The sequence below is a fragment of the Grammomys surdaster genome, unplaced genomic scaffold, assembly GCF_004785775.1.
Source record: "Grammomys surdaster isolate TR1022 unplaced genomic scaffold, NIH_TR_1.0 797, whole genome shotgun sequence".
In the NCBI taxonomy this organism is placed as follows: domain Eukaryota; kingdom Metazoa; phylum Chordata; class Mammalia; order Rodentia; family Muridae; genus Grammomys; species Grammomys surdaster.
This window is the reverse complement of record NW_021605216.1, coordinates 126,196-152,589: the sequence shown is the minus strand read 5'-3', so window position 1 is coordinate 152,589 and position 26,394 is coordinate 126,196. Positions and strand designations below refer to the sequence as shown.

The following is a 26,394-nucleotide window of genomic DNA, read 5'->3' as shown; positions in this document are numbered from 1 at the left end:
GGAACCTCAGTCTTTGGCTGGACCTGGTCCTCTGAGACAGAAGGTAATTTCATCCTCTTCTAGGTACCTGGTAGCCTCTAATTTTCATGGAGGAGGAAGCCATCCTAGAGCCTGGGCCTGCCATTTCTTTGTCATACTGACCCTATAAGTCCAGACTGGGGTGTCTGATTGGAAAAAAGAGAAGGGCCCTAAATTACAGTAAGAAGGGACAGTTAGGAGAGACTTAGGCCAGTGAAAAGGGACCTTTTCCTATTGCCAGTGGATGTTTGGGAACCCATGGAATTTCTTGCAAGATCACAAAGCCTTCTAGTTCCTAGCTATTTCTAGAAAATCCTTTCCATGTACAGCTGGAGTCCCCTGTGTGCAAACAGTGGGGTTAGAACTGTTTTCTTATATAAGTGACGGTGTTTCCTGAGCTTGGCTTGAGTGAGTGGTGGCAGGTGCAGGTTTTAGAAGGCAAGTTTAGAGGGCTGACTTAGTGTGGTGCAGGATGGACATTAGGGTCCTGCTGCCTTGGAGGCAGTCTGAGGCTCTAGCAAGGAGCAGGGGGACACCATAGTTCCTCTTGGTAGAGAGCCCTCTGGGATAGAACTTTCTAACGAACTCTACATAGAACTGATAAAAGACTGTTCTGTGTGACCCACACAGGCCACTTTTCTCTCCAGGTGGATGCTCAGATAGGAATGAGCAGGCTGCTCTAGGCTTTCTCTCTGTATTGGAAACAGAACTTGCAGTCCATGAGCATGCTCTGCTGAGATCTCAGGGTGATCCCAGTCCGTACTGTTCAGTTTTGAGAGTTTTTATAAGAAATAAGCTGGCCAGTGGGGTATACATTTGGAATTCCAGCACTTGGTAGGCTGTTGCATGGGAATTGCTGGAACTTTGAGGCTGCTTTGGGCTATACTATCCTTGATTTATTTATTTATTTATTTATTTATTTATTTATTTATTTGGGGTGGGGTTGGGGGTGAGGAGCACTGCGCCATGCCTATGGAAATCAGAGGACAGCTTGTGAGTGTTGATTCTCTATTTCCTGGTGAGGTATATTTACCCAGACCAAGAAACTTGAAAAGACCAGTGTCTGGAAACTTTTACCCTCTTTTCAGAGATGATTTTCAGTATACCTCACTTCCAGTCCTTGTACGTGGAGTTCCTGTCACAAACTTTGTCACTAGCCCTGGGGCTTGCTTTCTTGCTAGCATGTACCAATGCTGTTGAGCACATGAAGAAATGAGTCCAGTTATAGCTCAGGTGGGCACCACCCTGGCCCTGGGCTGAAGAAGATATTTTTATTTTTTGTAAGCTGGTCTCTATCCCTGGCTATCCTGGAACTTGCTTTGTAGATTAGGCTGCCCTCAAATTTCCAGAGATCCTTTGTCTCTGCAACCTGAGTGCTGGCATTAATGGCATATACCACCACACCTGGCTCAGGTGAAGATCTTTAGACCAGTCAGGGGACTACTAGATATTAGGTGGTCAACCTGGGGTCAAAGGTAGTGGTTTTCTTGCAACTGAGACTTTCTGGTTTTCTGCTGCTCAGCACTGGAGGGTGCTGTAGGCTGGGCTCAACAACTCTAACTATCAGAAGGCATATGTTTACCATTAGGGGGCAGTGGCTCCAGTAACAGGCCAGAAGCCAGGAATGCATTGGCTTCACAGTTAGGAGTTGGGCAAGGACACTTTCTTCTCATTAAAGGACATGGTCTGATGAAAAACCTTCTTGTGAGGCTAGCCAGGCAGATTTTTGTGCTTGGAGACTGGGGCAGTTCCTGGCATGACAGGAGGGAAGTAAGTGCTAAAGTAGGTGAGCAGACTCTCAGGATGGATTTCTTCTGTGGATTGCTAGAGAAGGGAGAGAAAGACACCCTTGGTTTTTAGAACCTTATCTGGCAGCAAACTAACCAGAGCTACTTCTTGTAGAAAAGACTTGCAAGCTGTGTTCCTTAAAAGCCATCTTCATCTCTGTAGAAAAGTTAAATATATACCCCATGGATGCATGATTGTGTACACGCTCCTCTGTTCTATAGAAAACAGGTGAAGTCGTCTTCCATTGTGTCCATCTTCACATAACCAAAGACCGTTATATTCTAATGGCTATTGTGAAAGTGAATGGATTTAAATTTGGTGGATCTCAATACTGTTGGAGTCTGTCTCACTTGTATTATTGGAGTTAAATTTAAAAGATGAAACTGGCCAGGTATGGCGGCATGCTTGGAAGGCAAAGTATGTGTTGGGGGGATCTCTGTGAGTTCAGCAGTCTGATCTGCATGACAAGTTCCAAGCCAGTCAGGGCTGCACTATGAGATGCTGTCCAAAAAGATGGAACTTTAGAGCCAAATTGGAGTATACCTTTTCTTTGGGAACAGAGAAAGTAGTTCTTGCTTCAACTACATACATGTCAGCAAGGACAAAGGAAGCCTTGGTATGGCCCTGGACTTGTCCATTTACATATCTTTAGCTTCCTTTTCTTTGGGCTTGCATAAGTATTTAGAAGACTCGATTTCCTTTCATTATAGATTTGGAGCCCTGAGTTACAGTATAGATTTGGTTATGGGCCTTGAGCCACAGTTGTTATCTCATTAAAAATACAAACTTAGGCTCTCTCAGGGTTTTCCCTCTTCAGAGTTGGGCACCTTGGTGGCTGTGCTGTCAGCTCATATTGTTACCCTTTCTGCTATGCCTCATTTGGGAACCTGTAGGTGCATTTTGGGGTGGGCATGGTAGTGACATAGGCTCTGAACAGCTGATTCTTTCTCTTTGTTCCCACAGAACCTTCTGCTCCAGCCAAGGTGGTGAGGGCAGCTGCTCCTAAACAGCGTAAGGGCAGCAAGGTAAGGCTCAGAGGAAGTGTCTCCTGTGGGTGATTCTTGTTCTAGTAAGCACTTTTGGTCCTTCTCTAAAGAGCATGGAAGCCTTTTATGGGTGCAGTGCATGATGTCTTCAGTGTACACACTGATGTGGCCCCAATCTCTAAAAGGAACTAGAGCTTGGGTATGGAGCAAAATGGCAAGCAAAGTTACCTGGGGCTTCATAGACTATACCTTGCAGGTTGGTGACTTTGGAGATGCAATCAACTGGCCTACACCTGGAGAGATAGCCCACAAAAGTGTGCAGGTGAGTGTGAGGAGGGGTTGGCAGGTTCAGGTACTCTTTCTTTATACAAACTCAGTTGGGTTTTGTCCAAGAGCAATAAGCCTCACCTTTCTTGATATTTTTTTTTTTTTTTTGAAAAGGAGTAGTTGGTGGGCACAACAGTATACTTCCTTTTTTTTTTAAGGAATTTATTTATTTATTTATTTATTTATTTATTTATTTATTTATTTATTTCATATGAGTACACCACCATTGCTCTCTTCAGATATACCAGAAGAAAGCACCAGACCCCATTACAGATGGTTGTGAGCCACCAAGTGATTGCTGGGAATTGAACTCAGGGCCTCTGGAAGAGCAGTCAGTGAGTGCTCTTAACTGCTGAGGCATCTCTCCCGCTCTCGGCTACTGTTAAAGAAGGATGACTACACTCAGTCCAAGAGTTGAAGGCCACCCTGTATAACATAGGACACCAACCCCCTTCAATTCTGAACAAGTAAATGAAGACTAGTTATATAAGATGGACGGCAATAAAATAATTAGGAATTACCATCATGTGAGCCTTTGCCTGGTTTCAGTGGTGCCAGGCACTGTTCTTTTTTGCCTTCTAGTGGTGGCTCCGTGGGTTTAGGAAACAGCTGTGTTACAGTTTTTGAAAGCCCATATTTTTCCATTTCTGTGTCAAGTTTTTCTATAAGTAGAAAAAAGAAGTCTCAGTTGAGGCACTGACTCCAGTTTGGGGAAGTGTATTTATTTAGCTCCCCTAGACCCTAGACTCTTGGTCAGTTCTGTTCCTCTCAGCTCTTTTGTTCTGAGCTCGTGACTACCTCAGTAGGTCCCTTATGGTAAGTCTTGTAGTGGTATGAAAGCTAGGCCTTAGGGGATATGGAGATATATATATATATATCTCCTGTCTTCATACCTTGCCAGTGACCACATGTGTCCTTGCCTCTTGTAGCCACAGTCCCACAAGCCTCAGCCTGCCCGTAAGCTGCCACCCAAGAAGGACATGAAGGAGCAGGAGAAAGGAGATGGAAGTGATAGTAAGGAGAGCCCAAAAACAAAGTCGGATGAATCAGGGGAGGAAAAGAATGGGGATGAGGACTGCCAGCGAGGCGGGCAGAAGAAGAAAGGTAAGTGGCAGGACCTGGGAGGTGTGCCTTTCAGAAGTTTGAAATGACATAAGTCTGAGCTGCTGGAGGATCTATAGGCCAGGAGGTGACTGACTGCTTGGAGCACCTGTGTGCTCAGCCTTAGTGCATCTTCTCTTAAACAGGTTTTTAAATTGCTCTGAGAGTTTCTAAAGCCTGCTGAAATGATATAGGCTTGCCTGCTTTGTCTCATCGACCTGTTCTGTGTCTGCAGGCCAGGCTAGAGGTGGCAGCTCTTAGCTCATTCAGTACAGCAGCCTTTCTCCATCCAAAATAGCTCTCTGGTTCCTGCTTTCTCCACCTAGAATGGCCCCACAAAGTTGTCCCAGGCAGTGGTGTGGCACATGTATGGAGGGAGCCTGGAAAGTTCACTTTTATTCAGGGCTCCAGAAAGTGATGCTGGCCTCTTTACTGTAGAGATTTACACATCAAGAAAGAGGACTTTGGAAAGGGTGTGCCTGTGGCTACCAGATGGGTAGTTGAGCCAGAATTTTTGGGGAAGAAAAAGCCATGTGTGAGGGGCCTGCCATGCCTCTCTGACATGCTTATGCCGTCCCTCAGGGAACAAACACAAGTGGGTTCCGTTGCAAATAGACATGAAGCCTGAAGTACCCAGAGAGAAATTGGCCTCACGTCCTACTCGCCCACAGGAACCAAGACATACACCTGCTATCCGAGGGGAGATTAAAGGTGTGTATGCACTGTCTGATGTGGAGGGTCTGGATAAGGAGGATACTCTCAGGGTTTACTTTGCGTTCCTTCTCACCATAGGATCTGAATCTGCCACCTACATGCCTGTATCTGTGGCCCCACCTACCCCAGCCTGGCAACCAGAGACCAAACCGGAGCCTGCCTGGCACGACCAGGATGAGACATCGAGTGTGAAGAGTGATGGGGCTGGTGGGGCGCGGGCTTCCTTCCGTGGCCGTGGACGGGGGCGTGGTCGTGGACGGGGCCGTGGACGGGGTGGCACTCGAAGTACGTGAGGCCCCTTTGGGCTCCGGGATGTCCAAGGGAGTGCGGCATGGGTAGTAGGCGAGATTCTTCTCTCTCTCTAATGATGTTCATGTCTCCTGTAGCCCACTTTGACTACCAGTTTGGCTACCGAAAGTTTGATGGTACAGAGGGGCCCCGTACCCCCAAGTACATGAACAACATCACTTACTACTTTGACAATGTCAGCAGCACTGAGATTTACAGTGTGGACCAGGAGCTGCTCAAGGATTATATCAAGCGCCAGATGTGAGTGTGCAAGCTTTTCTGGGGCCATGCTGGAATGGGGCCCAGAGCAGGGTCTAATGCATGACCATTATAGTAGCCCTATTGAAGCTGTGAAAGATGGCTTTCTCTACTTTCACAGAATTCTGTTCATTACAGACTAAAACCACATTTACGTTAAAGAAAGTAGAGACTACCACTAATAGGCAAGCAGCCTGGCTCCCTTCTGTCGGCAGCCTGGTGAATACTGTCAAGTATCTCCTTTAGCCATCACTGTAGCCAGGCTCTTGCCAAGTGTTTGTAGGCTTTGTTCTTATCCCATCCTATAACTTTTTCATGCCAGACTTAAATGAGCTGGATCACCTGTCACTGTTTTATAGGGGAACAAGCAGGCCAGTAACTTATCCAAAGTCACGGCTACTAAGTAACAAAGCACAGAGTTAAAGCTGTTTTTCTCTGTTATATTTTGCTCTTATTCATACTAAAGTGCTGGCTCACAGACCAGAGGAGAACCCATACAAGGAAGCAGGTAGTGTAGTTAGAGGGTTAGTGTTTTAGGAGCAGAATAGTGTTGGAACTAAGTTCCAAAAGGAGGATTAGTTTGTTGGGCTCACCTGTGATAGCTGAAAGATAGGGTGATTTGACTCAAAATAGCAGTACATCTTCTTTTTTTTTTAAAGCCTTTAAGCCAGTGGTTTTCAAACTTTCTAATGCTGCGACTCTTTAATACAGTTATTCTTGTTGCTACTTTATAAATGTAGTTTTGCTACTGTTATGAATCATAATGTAAATACTTATGTTCTGGTGGTCTTCGGTGACCCCTGTGAAAGGGTCGGGGACACACACACACACACACACACACACACCCTAGGGAGTCACAACCCACAGGTTGAAAAACAGCTGCCTTAAGCTGTACGGCAGAAGAGTGAGGTCAGGGAAGTGAGGTTGCCGGGGTGGATAGGGAGCAGGGAAGGCCCATAGCCCCTCAGTGATACCCTTTTCCCCCTACTTAGAGAATACTACTTCAGCGTGGACAATTTAGAGCGAGACTTCTTCCTGAGACGGAAAATGGATGCTGATGGCTTCCTTCCCATCACCCTTATTGCTTCCTTTCACCGCGTACAGGCCCTAACCACTGACATTTCACTCATCTTTGCGGTATGTCTCTTCCTGGGGGTGATGGTGGGAAAATAAGGTCCTCACTGTGAGTCCTGAGTTGATGGGCTAAACCCTGACAAAGTTCCCACTTACTGCATCTGCGGAGTTGCAAGGTGCCACCATGTTACAGCGAGCACCTTACCAGCTTCATCAAGTGTCAGCTACAGCCGGCCTGCCTGTGTACCCTTCATATGCTTTTCCTCATGCCTCTAGGTCTTCCTAGAAAATCTAGCATTTCAGTAGCCACAGTATCATTATCACTTCTACAAATAGAGCAGGTCTGTAACATCACCAGATATCCAGTTTCAGATTCTCCCCAATTGCTGCCAAACATTGTTAAAAATGGTTTGTAAAAATTAGATCTATGTGTTGTCTTATATTTTCAGCTACTCTTTTTGTTTGTTTGTTTTTTGTTTGTTTGTTTGTTTTGTTTTGTTTTTTGTTTTTGGAGACAGGGTTTCTTTGTGTAGTCCTGGCTGTCCTGGAACTCACTCTGTAGACCAGGCTGGCCTCGAACTCAGAAATCCGCCTGCCTCTGCCTCCCAAGTGCTGGGATTAAAGGTGTGTGCCACCACCGCCCGGCTCCATCTACTCTTTTCTTCTTCCTTGCTATTTATTTGTAGGATAGACTAAGTCATGTATCCTATACATGCCTGCATGTCTCACGGGACAGAGGTATATACATCTCACATGTCTTGAGTTTGGATAACTTAAAGGCATGATGAGATTCAGGTGTTTGTAAATGGCTTTCGTCTTCTTTTGGGTAGCATATGGCATCTATATCTCAAGGTAAAAACTACTGCTATTATTACAGGAAGAATTTTCTTAGGGCTTGCAAAATAGCAGTTCTCTCATCCTTTTAGTCAGTCTTTGCTTAACTTTTAAGGAGAGTTTGAGGAGACACTTGCTTTTCAGTTGTTTAGTTACCAAGAGGGTAGAATGGTAAGGACAGGTGTATGGGTTTGACCCTGTTCACTCTGTGAACAGTTTATTGTACTCTGAGGTGGTACCCCATATCCTTCGAAGGTAACTGGTCGGATTTCAAGACTTTTTCTTTAGCCGTGTATGTTGTAAGCAATATAGATTGCCCTGTATCTTTTCTCATTTCATTATTAGATTACACTTTGCTTTGCACCCTGCTCCAGGTAGGTTGCTTTTAAAGAAACATTAATTCCTCTCATGAGGAACTGGTTTGCTATTCCTACTTGGTTGGTTGTTGTTTCTAAGTTAAGTAAAAGATAATAGGAGATGACAATTTTCCTTTTTTTAGAGACATAGTCTCACTATGAAGCCCTAGTTGTTCTGGAACTTGCTATGTAGATCAGGTTGGCCCAGAATACTTAGAATCCCACCCACTTGTTTCTGCCTCCCAAACGCTGGATTAAGGGGGTGTGCCACCATGCCCGGCTTCCTTTTTTTTTTAATCCCATGTCTCAAATTGCCAATCCACAGTATGTACATACTGCTTCTATAATTATTAATTCACCAGCACTGCAGACTGACTTTTATTTTCTTTTTGGTAATTTACATAGTCAGGTGAATGTCACTCCAAGTCATAAAAATATTTTTTTTGTGGTGCTATGCCTTTAGCTTGGTATGTATTAGTTTTATTTTGGACTCAAGTTTGGTGATTCTGTCAGTCATCATAATTCTTAATTTTTAAAAAAGTTAAGTAGAGCAAATACATGGTTTCAAAGTCTCTACATGATATATAAGTATTAAAACTGACATTTTTAGAGGGGGGAGCACCCTCTCAGAGGCTAAGGGGAGGTGGGAAAGGGAGGCAACATTTGGGATGTAAATAAACAAATAATTTTAAAAGTCTGTCCTTTTCACCTCTTCTGGATTCACCTCAGATAGTCTGCAGCCTTTTTAAAAATTTATTTATTTGCATACACACTTTGTTTGTTTGTTTGTTTGTTTGTTTGTTTGAGACAGGAATTTTCTATGTAGTCCTGGCTCTCCTGGAACTAGCTCTGTAGACCAGACTGGCCTTGAAATCACATGTATCCCTCTGCCTCCTGTGTACTGGGATTATAGGTATATTGGTTCTCCATTGACCTATATTCATCTCCTTTTTTTTTGCTAAATACAATGATATGCCACACCGGTATTTTACCACTTTTGTTGTTTCATTTTAAGTATCTGAGAACTAGCTGCAAAGAGATGTAAAAAAGACACATGCTTCCATTCTTTTTTAAAGTTGAACAGTACACCGCCCATGGTGTTTCAACTATTTAGATAGAATTGGAGTTGTTTTCAGGTCCTTACAAGTTAGGAGGTGGGGGTGGGGGAGAGGGAGAGGGAAGCAGGGTTGTCTGTATGTATGTCTGTAAACTATATGTATGCAGTTCCTATAGAGGCCAGAAGAGGGCAATGAAATTTCCCTTGGGACTAGAGTTACAGATGGTGTGTATGGCCATGTGGGTTCTGTAAATGGAACCTGAATCTTCTGGAAGAGCAGCCAGCTCTCTAAACTGCTTCCAGTTTTTACTAATATGCCAACAACATATGTCCATAACAGATGGCCTTGTGTATTTAGTTTTCTGTCTTTGGCAAAGATTTCTAGAAGGTAGGGTGGCTGATCCAAAGGTGAAACTGCATAACCCTTTCTAGATGTAAATCTTCTGCACTCCCACCTGCAGTATCTCTGTTCCTCTTCTTGTGGCCATAATGACAGGGTTATAACATGTTGAGCTTTCCCTTTTCTTCTTTCTCTCAAAAGATTTCAGAGCTTACATAGAAAATCTTTAAGCTGGGTGTGATGGTGTGTCTGTTTATTTCCAGTTCTTGAGAAGCAAAAGTTGGCAGATCTCTTGAGTCTGATGCCATATTGGTCTACAGAGTGAGCTCCAGGACAGGCAGGGATACACAGAGAAACCCTGTCTCAAAAACAAAAACAAAAAAAAGTACACTGTAGCTTTTTTTCAGACACATAACAGAAAAGCACATCAGACCCCATTATACATGGTTGTGAGCCACCATGTGGTTGCTGGGAATTGAACTCAGGATCTCTGGAAGAGCAGTCAGTTCTCTTAACCGCTGAACCATCTCTCCAACCCCTAGCTGTGACTTTTTTTTTTTTTAGGGGGGGGGGTTCCAGACAGGGTTTCTCTGTGTAGCCCTGGCTGTCCTGGAACTCACTCTGTAGACCAGGCTAGCCTCGAACTCTTGAACTCAGAAATCCGCCTGCCTCTGAAGTTCAAGTCAAAAGGGCTGTTTTTTTCACCCTGGCCTATACCTTATACCTGTGTTATGGTTTTAAATTGCCAGAATGATGGCAGATTCTTTTCCTATTAAAGTTACTGTCACTGAACAACCGTTTGCCTAAATCTTGGGCATTTTTATGTAAATGTTCTCTAGATGTCTGGAAGTTGACTTGCAAGCTTATCAAATGATTTTGGTTTTCATGGTTTTTATGTTCCTTTCAAGGAAGATGTGACCAGATATTTACTACTATTGTTGGTCTCCAGGTGCTTGGGGACCTGATTGTCTCCAGATCCCTGGCTGCTCTAAGTGGTCCTCTTCATTTCTTTTCCTCCTCCTCCTCCTCTGCAGGCTTTAAAAGACAGCAAGGTGGTAGAGATGGTTGAGGAGAAAGTCCGCAGGAGGGAAGAACCTGAAAAGTGGCCACTGCCTGGGACCCCAATAGTGGATTATTCACAAACCGATTTTTCTCAGCTTCTCAACTGCCCAGAGTTTGTTCCCCGCCAGCTCTACCAGAAGGAGACAGGTAGGTGCCCCAGTGGTAGCTGAATGTCTTACCCTCCAGTATGCAGTCACCACATGACTGCCCTGGAGAGGACTAGGATGATGAGTCCCCACGTTTTTCTTCCTTCAGAGTCAGCACCTGGCTCTCCCCGTGCAGTCACCCCAGTGCCAACCAAAACAGAGGAGGTCAGCAACCTGAAGACCCTTCCCAAGGGCCTGTCTGCCAGCCTCCCAGATCTGGATTCTGAGAGCTGGATTGAAGTGAAGAAAAGGCCTCGGCCCTCACCAGCACGCCCCAAGGTAGGTGAGGCCTGGCTTAGTCCTGAGGGTCTAAGCTGAAAACCTAGGTGGTCCTGGGTTTTCTGGTGTAGGAATACTGACATAATCTTGTTTGTGTTCTTTGGGAACCATTCTCAGGATACCTAACTCAGTTCATGTGTGGCTTTTTCACAGGATAAGGCCGTGAGGCTATGGCCTTGGATCCTTGGTTTGTAGCTGTTTGATTTTTTTTTTCCAGGTCTTTCCCTACACTTTGTCTTTGGACTTGGGGCCCTTAGAAGAGGCAGTGGGGAAGGGTGGAGGGGTGCAAGTTTCCTGTAATGGTAGCTGGTGACTTTGGGAAGTTGGTGATTATAGCAAGGTGTCAGTTTCAGTCTCAAGATGAAGAAAGAGAATCAAACTACCCTAGAGAGTGGAAAAGAGTATGTGTGTTGCCTACTGATAGGATCACTACTCTTGAGGTTCCTTAACCTCAAAGTACAGTCACTGGCTCCATTCTGGGCACCACATTAAATTCTTCTACCCCTGTAGCCTCATCTTCTTCTTCAGAGACTCTGGTCTGGGCCTTGTAAAGCAGCCTCAGTGCTTGTATTCTGTATAATTCTGTGCTTTTATATATGTTTTGCCACTATGACTGGCTCTCCCATCTCCTTTCCTTCCTATGTCTGCTCATTCCCAGAATACGTTCCTTTTTTTTTTTTTTTTAAGGTTTTTCAAGACAGGGTTTCTCTGTATAGCCCTGTCTGTCCTGGAACACACTCTGTAGACCAGGCTGGCCTCGAACTCAGAAATCCACCTTTCTCTGCCTCCCAAGTGCTGGGATTAAAGGCGTGCGCCACCACCGCCCGGCTCAATACTCATTCTTTATCCTTTAAAAACAGTCAATTGTGAGAGAAAGATTTTGAGTGAGCAAGCACCTTACAAGTTCCAGGCATGCAATTGCACAAGCTCTGAAAAGATAGGAGGTAGCCAGGGGTAGCCCCATTCCTCCTGTATGGTCTGTCTTGAACCTTAAAGGAAATGGTTTGATGTTTCTGTAGGCTATGACTGGTCCATTAGAGAATTGCCTCTTGGATGTATACTCTGTGGGACACATACTTCTCCTGGCATCAGGCTCATTTGGTGTGTCACCACTGAAATGTTTCAAAAACAATGAGATGCTGTTGGAACATGCTGTCCTTTTTGCCTAGCCCACTCTGCTTTTGCCTTTATCTTTTAGTGGCCTGTTCTAGGAAGTTTTTCCTAATCACACCCAACTTCAGTAAGCTCACCATTCTTTTTGTGTGCTCCCTAGACCTATTTAGAGCCTTTGCTAAACCACACTACAGATGGCTGCTATTCACTTTCTCCTACTGAGCTGTAAAATTCCTTAAGAATTGGGTCTGAGCCGGGAGGCAGTGGCGCACACCTTTAAATCCTAGCACTTGGGAGGCAGAGACAGGCGGATTTCTGAGTTTGAGGCCAGCCAGGGCTACACAGAGAAACCCTGTCTAGAAAAACAAACAAACAAACAAAAAAAAATTGGGTCTGGTCTTGCTCATTCAGGCTTTCACACAGAGCCTGATACTGTTGTTGGATAGGTGCTCACTCATCAGATTGGTGAGTGTCTACTGTGGCTGGGATCCAGCCTAAGTACTAAAGGTACTGAAGCAATGCTGCTGGCCTCAGATTTTCTGAATGCCAAGTTTGTTGAGTAGTCAGATTATGAATGGTTCAGCTGAGTTGTGCTTTGTGCCTGCCCTCCAATAGCCAGTATGTGAGCTGTGAAGATAAACAGAAACTGTTGTTTGTGAAGGACTGTGTGTGACTGGGAATGAAGGAACTGGACTTCTTTGGGTGATTCTCCATGAAGCTGAGTCCAGAGAGGACATCTGTGATTTGCTGGTGTTGCCAGGGTTACAGTTGTGATGTTTTTGAACTAATAGGCCAGAGAGCCTCTTGCGCAGCTAGAAAGCCTGGTCCAGGGCCTCATGTGTTACTCCCAGGTCATTCACTTTTGGTGTCTGTCCCTGTTTCAGAAGTCAGAGGAGCCCAGGTTCTCCCACCCAACTGCTCTGCCTCAGCAGCTTCCCTCCCAGCAGCTGATGCCTAAGGATCAGGATGAGCAAGAAGAACTAGACTTTCTGTTTGATGAGGAGATGGAGCAGATGGATGGGCGGAAGAATACCTTCACTGCCTGGTCTGATGAGGACTCTGACTATGAAATCGATGACCGGGATGTCAATAAGATCCTCATTGTCACTCAAACACCACCTTACATGCGTCGGCACCCTGGAGGGGACCGCACAGGCAACCACACTTCCCGTGCCAAGATGAGTGCTGAGCTGGCCAAGGTCATTAATGATGGACTCTTCTACTATGAACAAGACCTATGGACTGAGAAGTTTGAGCCTGAGTATTCACAGATCAAGGTGAGACTCAAGCATAGCTTTGAACGAGGGCCTAGGGTTCTTGTAACATGAAGAGGAAGGCTGATTTGCCATGTGACTCTGGGCAGGTACCTCTGTCTATTGCCTTTTGTCTTTATGTATGAAGGAGTGGTTGATGATTGTCACCTTGCCGCTGTGGCAAGAGGAAGTATATATGTACACAGTGTAAACAGCATGTGGGACGACTGACTGTCGTATCTAACTACTCATGTTTGGCTAGACCCTTGTGGAAGATAAAATAAAGATTGGACTATTAATCTTTAGTCTTAAATCAGACACATATAAAAAAGGTCTTAAAATCCCTTCTTAGTGGAAAATGGAGAAAAAAGAGGCACTTACAGAGACTTTCTTGTCAATTTTTGGAGTGGCTATGTTTGGTGCTGGGTGGGCCTAAAGGTGAGCTATTGTAGCAAACAAGCAGCAGTGTAGGACAAGACTCAGGATGGCAGTCTGCAGCAAGTTCCTTGGTGGCTGCTGCCCAACTGGTCCCCTGCCAGGGAAGAGGAGCATGCTCTGCACTGACTGAGATCAGTACCTGGGCTGAGAGATGGTGGTGGAGACTAGAATCCTGTGTGTATGGATGGGGAAGCTATTCTCACCAGTGTCCTGCCAGTCTTGATTCCTGAGCAGCCAGAGCATCTTGCTGACTAACAGCTTCCCACTACCTCACATCTGCAGCAAGAAGTCGAGAACTTCAAGAAAGTGAATATGATTAGTCGGGAGCAATTTGACACTCTGACCCCTGAGCCCCCTGTGGATCCTAACCAGGAGGTTCCTCCTGGGCCACCTCGGTTCCAACAAGGTGAGGGGGTGGGCACCTGCAGCCCAGTGTGGGTGAGAGGTATTAAGCTCTAGCTAGAGATTTCCCTGTACATTGACCCTACTCTGCCTCTGTAGTTCCTACTGATGCCCTGGCCAACAAGCTGTTTGGTGCTCCCGAGCCATCCACCATTGCCCGTTCTTTACCAACCACTGTCCCAGAGTCTCCAAACTACCGAAACGCCAGGACTCCCCGCACACCCCGGACCCCCCAGCTCAAAGATTCTAGTCAGACATCACGGTTTTACCCAGTGGTAAAAGAAGGACGGACCCTAGATGCCAAGGTAAGGGACTTCAGCTGGGTGGAGTCTTGCATACTTTACTGCCTTGTCTGAGCCAACAAAGGGCCAGGGTCCCCTCAGGCAGCATCCTTAGGCTGAGAGCTCATAAAGTAGACTTGAGTATAGGCATGGCCTACAGAGGCTGAAGGAGTGCAGACCAGATGAAAGACCTCAGGCACATCTTCCTGCTTCTCCGCCTCACCTGTGAGATAATTGGGAAATTCGTCAGGTTGGGGGTGTAATAGTAGTATTGCCCCTGTCTAGAGCACAAAGCCTTGTGTTCAACCTCCAGTTGTACCAAAATAAGAAAATGCCTTTGTAAAATGGGATGTACCACTTGCATATTAAGGGTGACTTGATGAACATCAGGTTAGGAGGTGTGTAGATAACGAGTCCTGGTTTCATCTTTACAGATGCCTCGAAAAAGAAAGACAAGGCACAGCTCGAACCCCCCTCTGGAAAGTCATGTGGGCTGGGTGATGGATTCTCGGGAGCACAGGCCCAGGACTGCTTCTATTAGGTACTGTGGCCAGGGCAATCAGGCTGCCTGCGGCACATGACACTCACCAGCTGAGTCTGAATCCATACAGCAATGTGGGAAGCTTAGCCCAAGGCCCGGGAACTGGAAGCTCTTGTTTTTGTTCTTTTTGTTTTATTTTTAGGAAGGGTCTAACTCTACAGCCTTGGCTGACCTGGAGCTTAGTTATGTAGACCAGCCTGGCCAGAGGTTCACCTGCTCACTAGTCTCTCTAGTGCTGAGATTAAAGCATGGGTTACCATACCTGGCTGTTACTAGATTCCCACCATGCCTGGATGTAAAAACATGTTGTCATAGCTACACAGAACCCAGTTTGAGGTTACTTGGGCAGTGAAACTCTGAATTCCTTTCCAAACCTGTCTACTGTCTGCCTAGGAGTAGAGAAACAGTCACTCTGCTGCATAGACCCTGCAGGCCTGGGGTGCTCTGGGGTAGTCGCACCTCTGCCAAGACTGGGTTCCGACTCCAGCACTATAGTTCACTGACTCAACTACTCAGTGTAGGGCCCAGATACTTTCAAATTGTATTTTTGCCAAATCTACTTGAAAATAAGGCACAATTTAGGAGTCAGTCGTTGGTACTCAGCTTCCCACATAGATGGCAGGTACTAGAAAGAGGTAGGATTTGAGAGAGATGCGATTGATTAACACGTGATGATTGATTAAAGACAGTATAATATTGGTTTTTGGTTTTTTTTGTTTGTTTGTTTGTTTTGTTTTTGGCAGTGATAGATCTCTGCCACCCCTGGACCAGTGGCCCAGGTCCTGTGAGCCTCAGTGACCTCAGAACTCTCCAAAGTTGTCACTGCACAGCTAGCAGGTGGCTATAGGTTAGGGCCAGTGCAGTACAAGACTGCACCCTGTCTGGTGGGTCAGAGGAACTTCTCCTAGCCCTAGAGTGGGGCTGAGTGGGAAATTTGTGACTCCTTACACCATCACTCTTCTGGCTTCCATAGCTCCAGTCCTTCAGAGGGAACACCTGCAGTTGGCAGCTATGGCTGTACCCCTCAGTCACTGCCCAAGTTCCAGCATCCTTCCCATGAGCTGCTCAAGGAAAATGGCTTCACACAACATGTCTACCACAAGTATCGGAGGCGCTGCCTTAATGGTAAGTGCTAGCTCATTTGTAAGCTTGTAAGTACCTTGGTCATTGCTTAGGGACCCACCCATCATCCCAGAGTATAAAGACTGGAGGGTGCAGTATGGGCAGCAGTTGACTTCTTCTTGACCTTGGTTCTCACAGCTGTAGTCACAACATTCTGGAAACTGGGTAGGAGAGTCTTAAGTTGCAGTTTCTATAATGAAGTTCAAACTTAGGATGTTGGACTTAGGTGAGATGGTTTTTAAATACAGGAAGCTAAGGGATTATAGTGCCCAGCCTTCTGTCCTTTATATACCATGAGTATAAGAAAGACCAATTTTTGCTAATTTCTCACAAGATTGCTGGGTTAGCTGTTGCCAGAATAAGCATGTATCGCAGGCATTTTCAGAGTTGAGCAGAGCTTTTTAGGTAAAAGATTTGGGTCCAGATTAGCCCATGGTGGCTCTGGAATCTAAACAATTTTTCTTTTAAAGAGGTTATAGGAAGAGCAGAATCTGTAACAAATTCTGTGTCACCAATAAAACCTGAGTGCTTATCTCTGCCTCTTTGTAGCAAATGGGTTACTGGCCTTATTCTGGAAGATAGTATGTAGCCTTAGGGTAGAGTATCTAGTCACACAAGATGTCTTAAAGGCATAGGGCTTCAGGTAGGTTGTTGTGAGGACATGCAGGTCATTCAGTCTGTTACTACTTAGTAGCCTGGTACCTGCCTCAGGATTTCCTTACTCTGGGAGGGAGGGAGAAAGGGAGAGAGTGGGTGGGTAAGAGTGTAACATAATCAGTACAAAACTTGAACAGTGTTGGTAGCCTCTGGAAGAAGTTGGAGTTGTCTGTTGTGATGACACTGTGTTATGTCTCTGTCTTAATAACGTTTCTATTACTGTGAGAAGACACTGTGATCAAAGTGACTTACAGAAAGAAGAGTTTACTGGGGGCTTGTGGTTTCAGAAGATGAATCCATGACCATGGCAGGAAGCATGGTGGCAGATACAACACTGGAGCAGTAGCTAAGAGCTCACATGCTTATCAGCAGGTAGAAGGTAGAAAGGGAGCGTGCTTTCCTAGTGACACCCTTCTTCCAACAGGGCACACTTCCTAATCCTTCCCAAACAGTTCCACTAACTGGAGACCCAAGTATTCAAACAGAGAACGGTATAGAGGTCATTGTCATTCAAACCTCCAGAGTCCCTAACTTGAGTTAGGCCTTTGTTTTCTTCTGCACATGCTCCCAGACTTGCTTTCTCCTTACACAAGGCCATCCTGGTTCTGCTCTGCTTTGTTTGCGTTGCTCATGGTGTTTGTTCAGATCCTCTTTAGTTGGTTTGTTGTCAGATCACTCTATAGTAGGAATTGGGGTGGGGGGATTCTTTTTAAGTTTCTTTTGAGTCAGGATTTAAATACATTCTTGAGGCAGGGTCTCACTTGAATCTGGAGCTCACAGATTTAACTATCCCAGCTGGCTGGTAAGATCCAGGGACCTGCCTGTACATGTCATTTAGGCTAGCCTTTAACTTTGTTAGTCAGGGCTGGGATGATAGCTCAGTGGTTCAGAGCAGTAGCTGTTCCTCCAGAGGTCCTGAGTTCAATTCTCAGCACCCACATGGTGGCTCATGACCATCTATAAACTGGTCCCATGGGATCCAATTCCCTCTTCTGATGTGCAAATGTACATGCAGGCATATAAATAAATCTTAAAACTGCTGTCTCCATCTCCCAACTGCTGTAATTTATGTGTATGAGTATTTTACACACAGGCGTATTTATGTTGGAGGCCATACAGGGTATTGAATCTCTTGGAACTAGAATTATATTATAGACAGTTGTGAGCCAGCCACCATGTGAGTGCTAGAAACCATGTGAGTAGGTTCTCAGCAAGAGCAGCCAGTTGCTTTAACTGCTGAGCCATCTCTCTTATGTCTATACTTACATGGTAACATGCTGTACTTGCTAAAACGAATTAATTTGTGAAGAAGTGACTTGTTTGTACTTCAGCTGTATTCTGCCTGTTCCTTTAAGTCAGCGGTTCTCAACCTCTGGATCTTGACACCCCTTTGGGGGTTTTGTATCAGATATTTACATTATGATTCATAGCAACAACAACAAAAATGGTGTTGTGGCTGAGGTCACCACAACATGGCCTGTATTAAAGGGTTGTAGCATTAGGAAGGTTGAGAGCCACTACTCTTAAGTGTTAGCAGGTGAGACTCAGAACTAGACAGATGGCCAGATTAGCAGCTAGGGCAGGCTGGTCTGACCCTCTCTTGTCTTTCCCATCAGAGCGGAAACGCTTGGGCATTGGCCAGTCTCAGGAGATGAACACGCTCTTCCGCTTTTGGTCCTTCTTCCTCCGAGATCACTTCAATAAAAAGATGTATGAAGAGTTCAAGCAGCTGGCACTGGAGGATGCCAAAGAAGGCTACAGGTGAGTGGACCGGGGGCTCTGTATGACAATAGGGGACTAGTTAGGGCCCCAATGAGTCAGCACCAGAGCTGAAATCAAAAATTTAAAGATGAGCAAGATGTTCACACTGAGTTTTAAAAGGTTATATGGTGTGTTTACCCAGGCAGTTCTCCTTTGTTCTTTACCTCTTTGCTCCTTGTTCTGTTCATTATGCCTTTATGCCACCAGCAAATCTACCTGGGGTAAAGGGGTGCAGATATGACTTACCACATAGGGTGAGCTCTTTTTTTTTTTGGTTTCTTTTTTTTTTGTTTGTTTTATGTTTTTTGAGACAGGGTTTCTCTGTGTAGCCCAGGCTGTCAAGAATCTCACTCTGTAGACCAGGCTGGCCTCGAACTCAGAAATCCGCCTACCTCTGCCTCCCGAGTGCTGGGATTAAAGGCGTGCGCCACCACCGCCCGGCTTGGGGTGAGCTCTTGACTCCTACCAAAAAGCAAAGAGGATCATCTGCTCAGCACTGTGAAACACAATATTATATACACAGCATCATTTGATGAATTTTGTTTTTGGTTTTTTTCCCCTTCTCATTTCCCCCACCCCCCAAACAGAATCTCTGTGTAGCCCTGGTTGCCCTGGAACTCACTCTGTAGACCAGGCTGACATTGAACTCCTAGATCTGTCTGCCTCTGCTTCTTGAATACTGAGATTAAAGAAAGGCATTTGCGACTAACACTACCAGGGGTCAAATAACTTCCTAACCTCTTCCCTCCCCAACTCCCCAAGGGTTTTTCAGTGTTGGGTTGCCTGCCTCTGCCTCCCAGTGGGATGAAAGGCCGGTTGTTAAAAGTAATTTTTTTTTAAAGCAGGAGGAATTTTTTTTTAAAGTTTATTTATTATATGTAAGTACACTGTAGCTGTCTTCAGACACCCCATAACAGGGCATCAGACTTCATCACAGATGGTTGTGAGCCACCATGTGGTTGCTGGGATTTGAACTCAGGACCTCCAGAAGAGCAGTCGGTGCTCTTAACCGCTGAGCCATCTCACCAGCCCTAAAAGTAATTTTTAAGCCTATTGTAACAGTTTCAGAATTCTCTCTCTCTCTCTCTCTCTCTCTCTCTCTCTCTCTCTCTCTCTCCCTCCCTCCCTCCCTCCCTCCCTCCCTCCCTCCCTTCCTTTCCTTCCTTTCCTTCCTTTCCTTCCTTTCCTTCCTTTCCTTTCTTTCCTTCTTTCCTTCTTTACACTGTGGCTGTCTTCAGACACACCAGAAGAGGGCATCAGATCCCATTACAGATGGTTGTGAGCCACCATGTGTCTGCTGGGAATTGAACTCGGGACCTCTGGAAGACCAGTCAGTGCACTTAACCACTGAGCTATCTCTCCAGCCCCCTAGAACTTTTCTAAACAACTTCTCTGTTAGAGTTTTATATTTTGTTTAATTGTGATTACTTTTATATATTTTTGGTCGTTTCTTTGGTATATTCCTAGTGGTAGACTTTTTGACTAAGGTAGATGAACAAGCCTGCTGATTGGTGTGGGTCAGAGAGCTGGTGTAGGAATGGGCACATTTTCCAGTGAGTGGATAGATGGGAGGTGATTTGTCTTTATGTATTGTAAGGTCTGTCAGGGCTACCCTACTACTTTTGGAGCAAATCGCGGCAGTTAGAGACAGCAGGTCAGTGTGAATGGAGTAGGTCAAGGCGGGCAGGACTGGCTGAGCCCTGCAGACCAAGCAGCTCTTCGGGGCTCCTATACTGCTGCTGTCCATTTTGCAGTGGGCCTGCTATGTTTCCAGTCCAGAATAGTTTACTGTCTTGACTGTTGGCAGAGTTTCTTTACTAGTCAGGCAACCCATCCTCTGTACTCCATTCAAGTGGCTACTGTGCCAGCTTCATTCACCATATCCTACCCTCTACAGGTACGGTTTGGAGTGCCTTTTCCGATACTACAGTTACGGTCTAGAGAAGAAGTTCCGGCTGGACATATTCAAGGATTTCCAGGAGGAGACTGTGAAGGACTATGAGGCTGGTAAGAACCGGTCAGCCTTTCAGGGGCCTTCCTGGGTCTTACTGTTTTAGACCCCACCTCTCTCTCTTCATCATAGCCCACCTACCCATTGTTTCACAGGCCAGCTCTATGGATTGGAGAAGTTCTGGGCCTTCTTGAAATATTCCAAAGCCAAAAATTTGGACATTGACCCCAAACTGCAAGAATACCTCGGCAAATTCCGCCGTCTAGAAGACTTCCGAGTGGACGTGAGTGAAAGTCTCTCCTGACTCCTAACTGTCCTGTAAAGAGAGCATCCCTCTCCTGTCTGTGACGTACACATGACAGTGGACAGCAGCAGGTGCTCACTAGAGTTGTTGCTCCCAGCTTCCTTCCTCTTGTCACAGCCCACCTGCTTATCCAGGCCCACTACTGCTAGTTTGTGTCAGGATCAGGACCAGCTACTCTGATAAATATACTTGTTCCTTCTGGGAAAAGAAATTTGTAAATTAATGTCCAGTCCTCCATTGTCTAGAGCAGAGCCTGAACAGTGACATCCTGTGGTGAGTCTGGATATTGTTTCCAAGTGTGTCAATGGCTGCCTTTAAAGGCAGCTTTATTGACTCACCTTTGGTGTCTGTGCAAAGTACTTCAAGTGAGATTTGTCTTCAAGAAGCCTGTGGTGCTGGGGGTTTACCTCAATGGTAAGGTACATGTTTAACATATTGAAGGCCCTGGTTTTGATGACCAGCACCAAAGAGGACAGAAAGGCTTTTAACCAAAAGTTTATAATGTAGCAGTCTCTGATACTCAGGTTGTTCTCTTGAGAACTTTTAGCAGAAAGTTGGTAGGTGTAACAAGACCAGCAGTAGTCTATAGTTATTTTTTAGAATTAACCCTTGCTGGTGCCCAGACTGCTGGACACACTGTTCTGGCCATTTGAGCCCCTAGTGGTGAGCATAGGTAAGAGTGTCATCGATTTACAGGTTGGGAAACTGAGTTTGTTCTTACCTACTCTTGGGAGGAGAGTGTGTGCCAAGAACCTGCAGGTAACTGGGTAGGCTATTTAAGGACCATTGGCTGGACCTTAGTACCTGGAAAGTACTTTTGGTGGCCTTTGGTGATAGTAGGGCAAGCTGAATCAGTCTTCATTGTTGACTCATGGACCTGGTGAAGGCTGGAATAAGACAGTTCCAGTGTATGTGGCCCTGTGGAGCCAGTACATGCACCATGTTGCATGCCGCATACCACAGGTCTTTTCTTAAGAGACCCTTCGTAGAAGGGGACAAACATTTATAGGATCAAAACCTGGTCTTTAGGATATGGACTTAAATATAGGAAGCCTTTGACAAATTACTTTGTGTTGGGTCCGTTTCCTCATTTCTGGTAGTGTCTACATGAAAGGACAGGATGTAAATCAAACCATTGTCCACATTTGGAGGTGGAAAGGAGACCTCTGATTGGTTCTAGAAAGTGGTGTGGCTAGTGTTCTCTGACCACTTGTGACTCCTCTGTTACAGCCCCCCATGGGCGAGGAAGGCAACCACAAGCGACACCCAGTAGTAGCAGGAGGCAGCGGAGAGGGCAGGAAGCGGTGCCCTTCCCAGTCTTCCAGCAGGCCTGCCACTGGGATCAGCCAACCCCCTACGACACCTACTGGCCAGGTCACTCGAGAAGATGCCAAATGGACAAGCCAGCACTCGGACACACTGACTTTGGGAAAGTGAATGCCCAGAAGCCCCCTGGCGTTTGGGATAGAAGGGGTGGGGTGGGTGAAGATCTGTGGGGGTGCCCAGGCCCAGGAGAGTGAACAAGAGAAGGGACAGGCCTAGAGTTGCTAAGGATGGGCCTTTGCACTAAGTAGCAGTGTATACCATTTGGGCTGTTAGCGGTGCTCCTGGGCAGGAGCCTCCAAGTACCCCTTCCCCTCCTTTCTCCATGACTTCCATCATAACTTCTAAGGGGGGAGGGGAAGGGGAGAGATTTTATATACATATATATATATACATATATATATATCAAGTTTTAAATTATTGATAGTTTGTCTGGATTACCAAAATCACTCTTCAGCCCTTCCTGCGGCTGTTAGGCCGATCTGTCTCCCCCACCTCTTCCCATTCCCCTCAAACCAACTATGCAGCCCACCAGAAGGCTCTGGCGGTGCCCATGGGCCCCAGAAGCAGCAGCCCCTTGATCACCTGGGGCTTGCCATCACCGTGTCCCTGCTTTTCCACACGCCCTCCTGCTGCCTCTGGGGGAAGGAAACCAAAGGATCTCAGTGGGGGTAGGGGAGCTTCAGCCTCTCCCCCTCACCCTCTCGCCCCACCCCAGAGACGCTGCTCACACCAGAAGAGACTATTGAAAGATGATCCATTTTATTTTTTTCTCTGACCTTTCCATCCTTGGGAAAACAGAAAAAAAACCACCAAAAAAAGAAAAAAGAAAAGAAAAAAGAAGAAAGAAAAAAAGACAAAATCGACCACTAAAAAAAAAAAAAAAAAAAAATGACAAAAAAACCAGAACCCACCTAATCCATAGAAAGTGATGTCTTTCCCCTCCTTGGAATTTTTCTTCTGTTCTGTTTTTGGAAATAATATTTTTTTAAAAGTTGCCTTATTGTGGAGCGGGAACCTGAACTAATGCCCAAATGCCTGTTTTCCTTGAGCCTCCGGAAGAGCTCCACCTGCCTGGGATGTCCCTGGGCTTGGACTGACTAGAATTTTCCTCGGGACTGAGTTGCATGTACCAGGCCTCCTACCTGGAGGCAAGAGAGTTGGGGCAGTTCTATCAGAGCTATCCCCAGGACACCCCTGCTGTTGCATTGTTCGAAGCCGATGTCCTGTGTCTGCACACTGTTGCCACTGTCCTTGTTCTGCTTGCTGTAGCCTCACCAGGCCTGCCCTGCCCCGCCCTACCCTACCCTATCCTCAGAACTCCAAGGCCAAGTTTGCTTCAGACTGTTGTAAACAGAATTGGTCTTGCCTAGTACACACTTGTCCTCAGTCTGCACATCTCCCCAACCCCAGAACAAGGGGATGAACACCCACTGATGTCCTCAGCTTAGATCTGTGTCTAACCTTAAGACCTTTGACCTCAAGGAGGTTTGTATCACAAGGTGGAAAAAGGTACCATTCTCCAATGGTCTTCCCATCTTAATACCATCACCCCCTGCAAGCCATCTCTGCCCACCCTCTCATTGGCCCTGCCTGGGATGAAGGGGTGAGAGGAACCAAGAGCTGGGGAATCCTGCCATTTGGTGAAGCCCCATGGCAGGAAGGTATATGTGGACATAGAGTATACCTGACTTCTCTTCAAAAGCCACTGACTGCCCAAGCTGCACTTCAAATGCCAGAGGAGTGGCTGAAGGCTGCTGTCATCAGGAGCTGAGGAGGGGATGAAGGACTGAGCCCACGGGCTGGGGAGACTGCAGGCTCACCCCACACTGGGACCTGGGCTGCATGAGGGAGTGTGGTCTTTTTGCTCAGTTGATTGAAACTTGTGTGACCCTCCTCATCACTGAGTTCCTCTATTGTCCCAAAAGTTGGGACTAGGACACAGCATCCCAGGCTGACAAGAGCTTGCCCTCGGCCTTTGGGTACCTTGTTATTTTTAGCTAATTCCTTGCCCCACTCTGTCCTCCCGGTGCTTAGAATGTGGGAATCCCTTGTCAGCTCCTGTGACTCACTTGTCTCAAACAAATATTGGAACAGGATCTGCTGCTGGGATCTGAGGCCTTCTCCTGAGTCTGGTACCTGCCCTATGGTACACCTTCACCAAACAGTGGGCTCCCTTCTTCTCTTCCCTTTTTCCTCTCCTTTCCTCACTCAGCCCTATACTGTATATCCAGCACCACAGAACCTCAGGGCTTGAGGCCCAGTGTCAGGGAAGGTGGTTTCCATCTAGACTATCCAGGCTAGGTTTGCCATCCTCTCCCAGATCCTCCCAGACCTTCTGAGGGAAGAAGCCCCTCTTGGGTGGGAAGGTGAGGCTATCATCTCAACATAGGCTGAGGAGGGGTGTGTGTGTGTGTGTGTGTGTGTGTGTGTGTGTGTGTGTGTGTGTGTATTTTTTGTGATATGTTAAGAGTTGATGTTGCAGAGTAGTTTACATCTTCACCTTCTGAAGACACTTGAATTTAGGACCGATGTATCTGTGACAAGTATGCCAGGAGTGGCGGGGCCCACCAGAGCAAGCCGCTTCCCCATCACCATCTTCCCATGGAATCCAAGACCTAAGACAGACAGCCTGCCAAATGGAACCGCCTTCATCCTCTGCTTGTGCAGGGTTGGTCATCCACCCGGGCCCAGCAAGGGGCAGATTGTGGTTTGCCCTCTGTGCCTCTGAGCAAATTTGCTACTGGAAGAGAAGGCTGCCTGGCCCTGCTCCAGCCTGGACCACAGGTTCAGACAGAGGTGCTGAGCCCCACGTCAAGTTGTTGAGTGTTTTTGTTCTGTAGCTCCTTCCCACTCCTTTTTGATGACATTTACAAAAGAAAGCAAGCTGCTTGGAAGGTCTGGGCGTGAGGGAAAGGGCATGAAGACAAGGCTAATGGTGGGGAGTGCTAGAGGCTTGGGTTACCTGGTCCCCCCGGATGGGACCCCAGAGTAGAGTCTCTTGTTAAAGAGCCCCTAGGTTCTCCCCAGCTCCCACCATCTCCTCCAGCCATGGTGATGGCAGAGGCAAAAGAAAACTTTGAGCCCAGTTCTCACAGGAAAGGAAAACTCTCATGGGCTTTGTAGAGAAGGTTCCACCTTACGCTCATACATTGTCTTTACCATGTGCTAGGATATCACATTCAACAGGACAAAAAAAATGTAAAATACTTGAATGAGCTTGTATTATAACATTAATATTATTGAGAGTGTCTGCTTCCCAGGCTGAAGTGATTCATTATTCTGGTCCTGCTCTAGTCCTTTGTAATTGGTGGTAATTATTATGCTTTTCTTTTTAATACAAAAAAATATATAAAAATAAAAACTTGAAAAGGCAAAACACTGGCTGGTCTCCCATCTGGGACACTGCTGTTGGGTGTGAGGGAGAAACCTGGTGTGTATCCCCAGATGGAGGAGCCCATGCTTTATCTACATGAGCATAACTGCAGTGCACTCTAGAAGAAGAGGCTGCTTTTGGCTCTTGGGGATCCACCTAAGGCAGGGCCCTTGGTGCTTCCTGTGCACTCGGGTGCTTGGCTAACCTTGACCCTCGTTGACCCTGCCTGCTGTGAAGCTTGTTAAAGGATGAAGTTGGGGTTTTATTTCCTGGGGATATACAAGAATTCTTTATGTAGAGTGTTTACTTTCCTCCAAGACCTGACACTTGTTTGTGTCAGGTAATAGGATGGTCACTACCAGTGGCCTCTGTTCTGTAGGTTGCCAGATGAACCAAACCCACCAGTCACATTGATCAGGAGCAGCTGTGCAGTTGTCTCCTCAGTTGTTTGGCCTTAGTTCCCAAGTGTTTGTGGGTAGGCACTGACAACAAAGTCTGCTGAAGTTAAATGGAGACTTTGTTTATTGCATGCTGCTTTTGCCATCTTTTTGTGAAGACATGAAGGGCTTATTCACCAGTATTAGTGCCTTATGGGGACAGGCCATGTACCAGGACAGTATGGCACTGTGTCTGTTTTTCTGACTTGCTGCTGCTGCTGCTGCAGAACATTTCTCCTGGTGCTCATATGAAGAAGGGGATGGCTCCCAACCAATGATGGTGGAGTTCAGTAGGTCGGTACTTGAAGGAATCTAAGGACTCAGGTCACCAAGGTCAGGGGAGACTGGGACTGGCTGCAAGGTGTTCAGTTGCCAGCTGGCCCATCAGACCTTGAGGTCTTATTCTATTGTCCAGACTGGCTCTGAACTGGGCCTAAACCCCAAGCAGCTGGGACTACATTGCAAACCACTGTAGTCAGCTGTGTTATTTTATATAAGCTACAATAGGGAGTTTTCTTGACCTTGAAGTGAAAAAAGTAAGATCAACACAGTTGTGCTGAAACTTAGCAAATGGTAATGGTGGCAGCCTCCCAGATCCAACCTAGATGCCAAGTTCTTAAGATACCAGGATTCCTAACCATGTGCTGCCAGGGTGGGGCCTGCTAAAGTTTTCCCGGAGAAACCCTCCTGATATAGTACTCCCTGAACCTAGTAACCATCTGGAAAAAGAGGGCCTGCCTTTGGATTATGTTTTCTGAGGCTCATTGTTGGGAGTAAAAGACTGGTTTAGGTTTAGAGAGTAAGTGA

General features: G+C 46.2%; 1 protein-coding gene across 1 annotated transcript; it reads left to right on the top strand.

Annotated features, from left to right (window-relative positions):
* Positions 1–2,772: 2,772 nt before the first annotated feature.
* On the top strand, positions 2,773–25,153 carry Larp1 (La ribonucleoprotein domain family member 1). The gene is made up of 18 exons (XM_028782520.1): positions 2,773–2,831; positions 3,049–3,114; positions 4,049–4,223; positions 4,803–4,931; positions 5,013–5,219; positions 5,321–5,483; positions 6,473–6,617; positions 10,176–10,350; positions 10,459–10,628; positions 12,626–13,018; positions 13,715–13,838; positions 13,934–14,139; positions 14,550–14,656; positions 15,630–15,781; positions 18,052–18,196; positions 20,094–20,203; positions 20,303–20,430; positions 21,682–25,153. Exons 3-18 carry the CDS (start codon positions 4,100–4,102, stop codon positions 21,886–21,888), a joined length of 2,685 nt encoding a protein of 894 aa, XP_028638353.1. The 5' UTR covers positions 2,773–2,831; positions 3,049–3,114; positions 4,049–4,099; the 3' UTR covers positions 21,889–25,153.
* Positions 25,154–26,394: the final 1,241 nt, after the last annotated feature.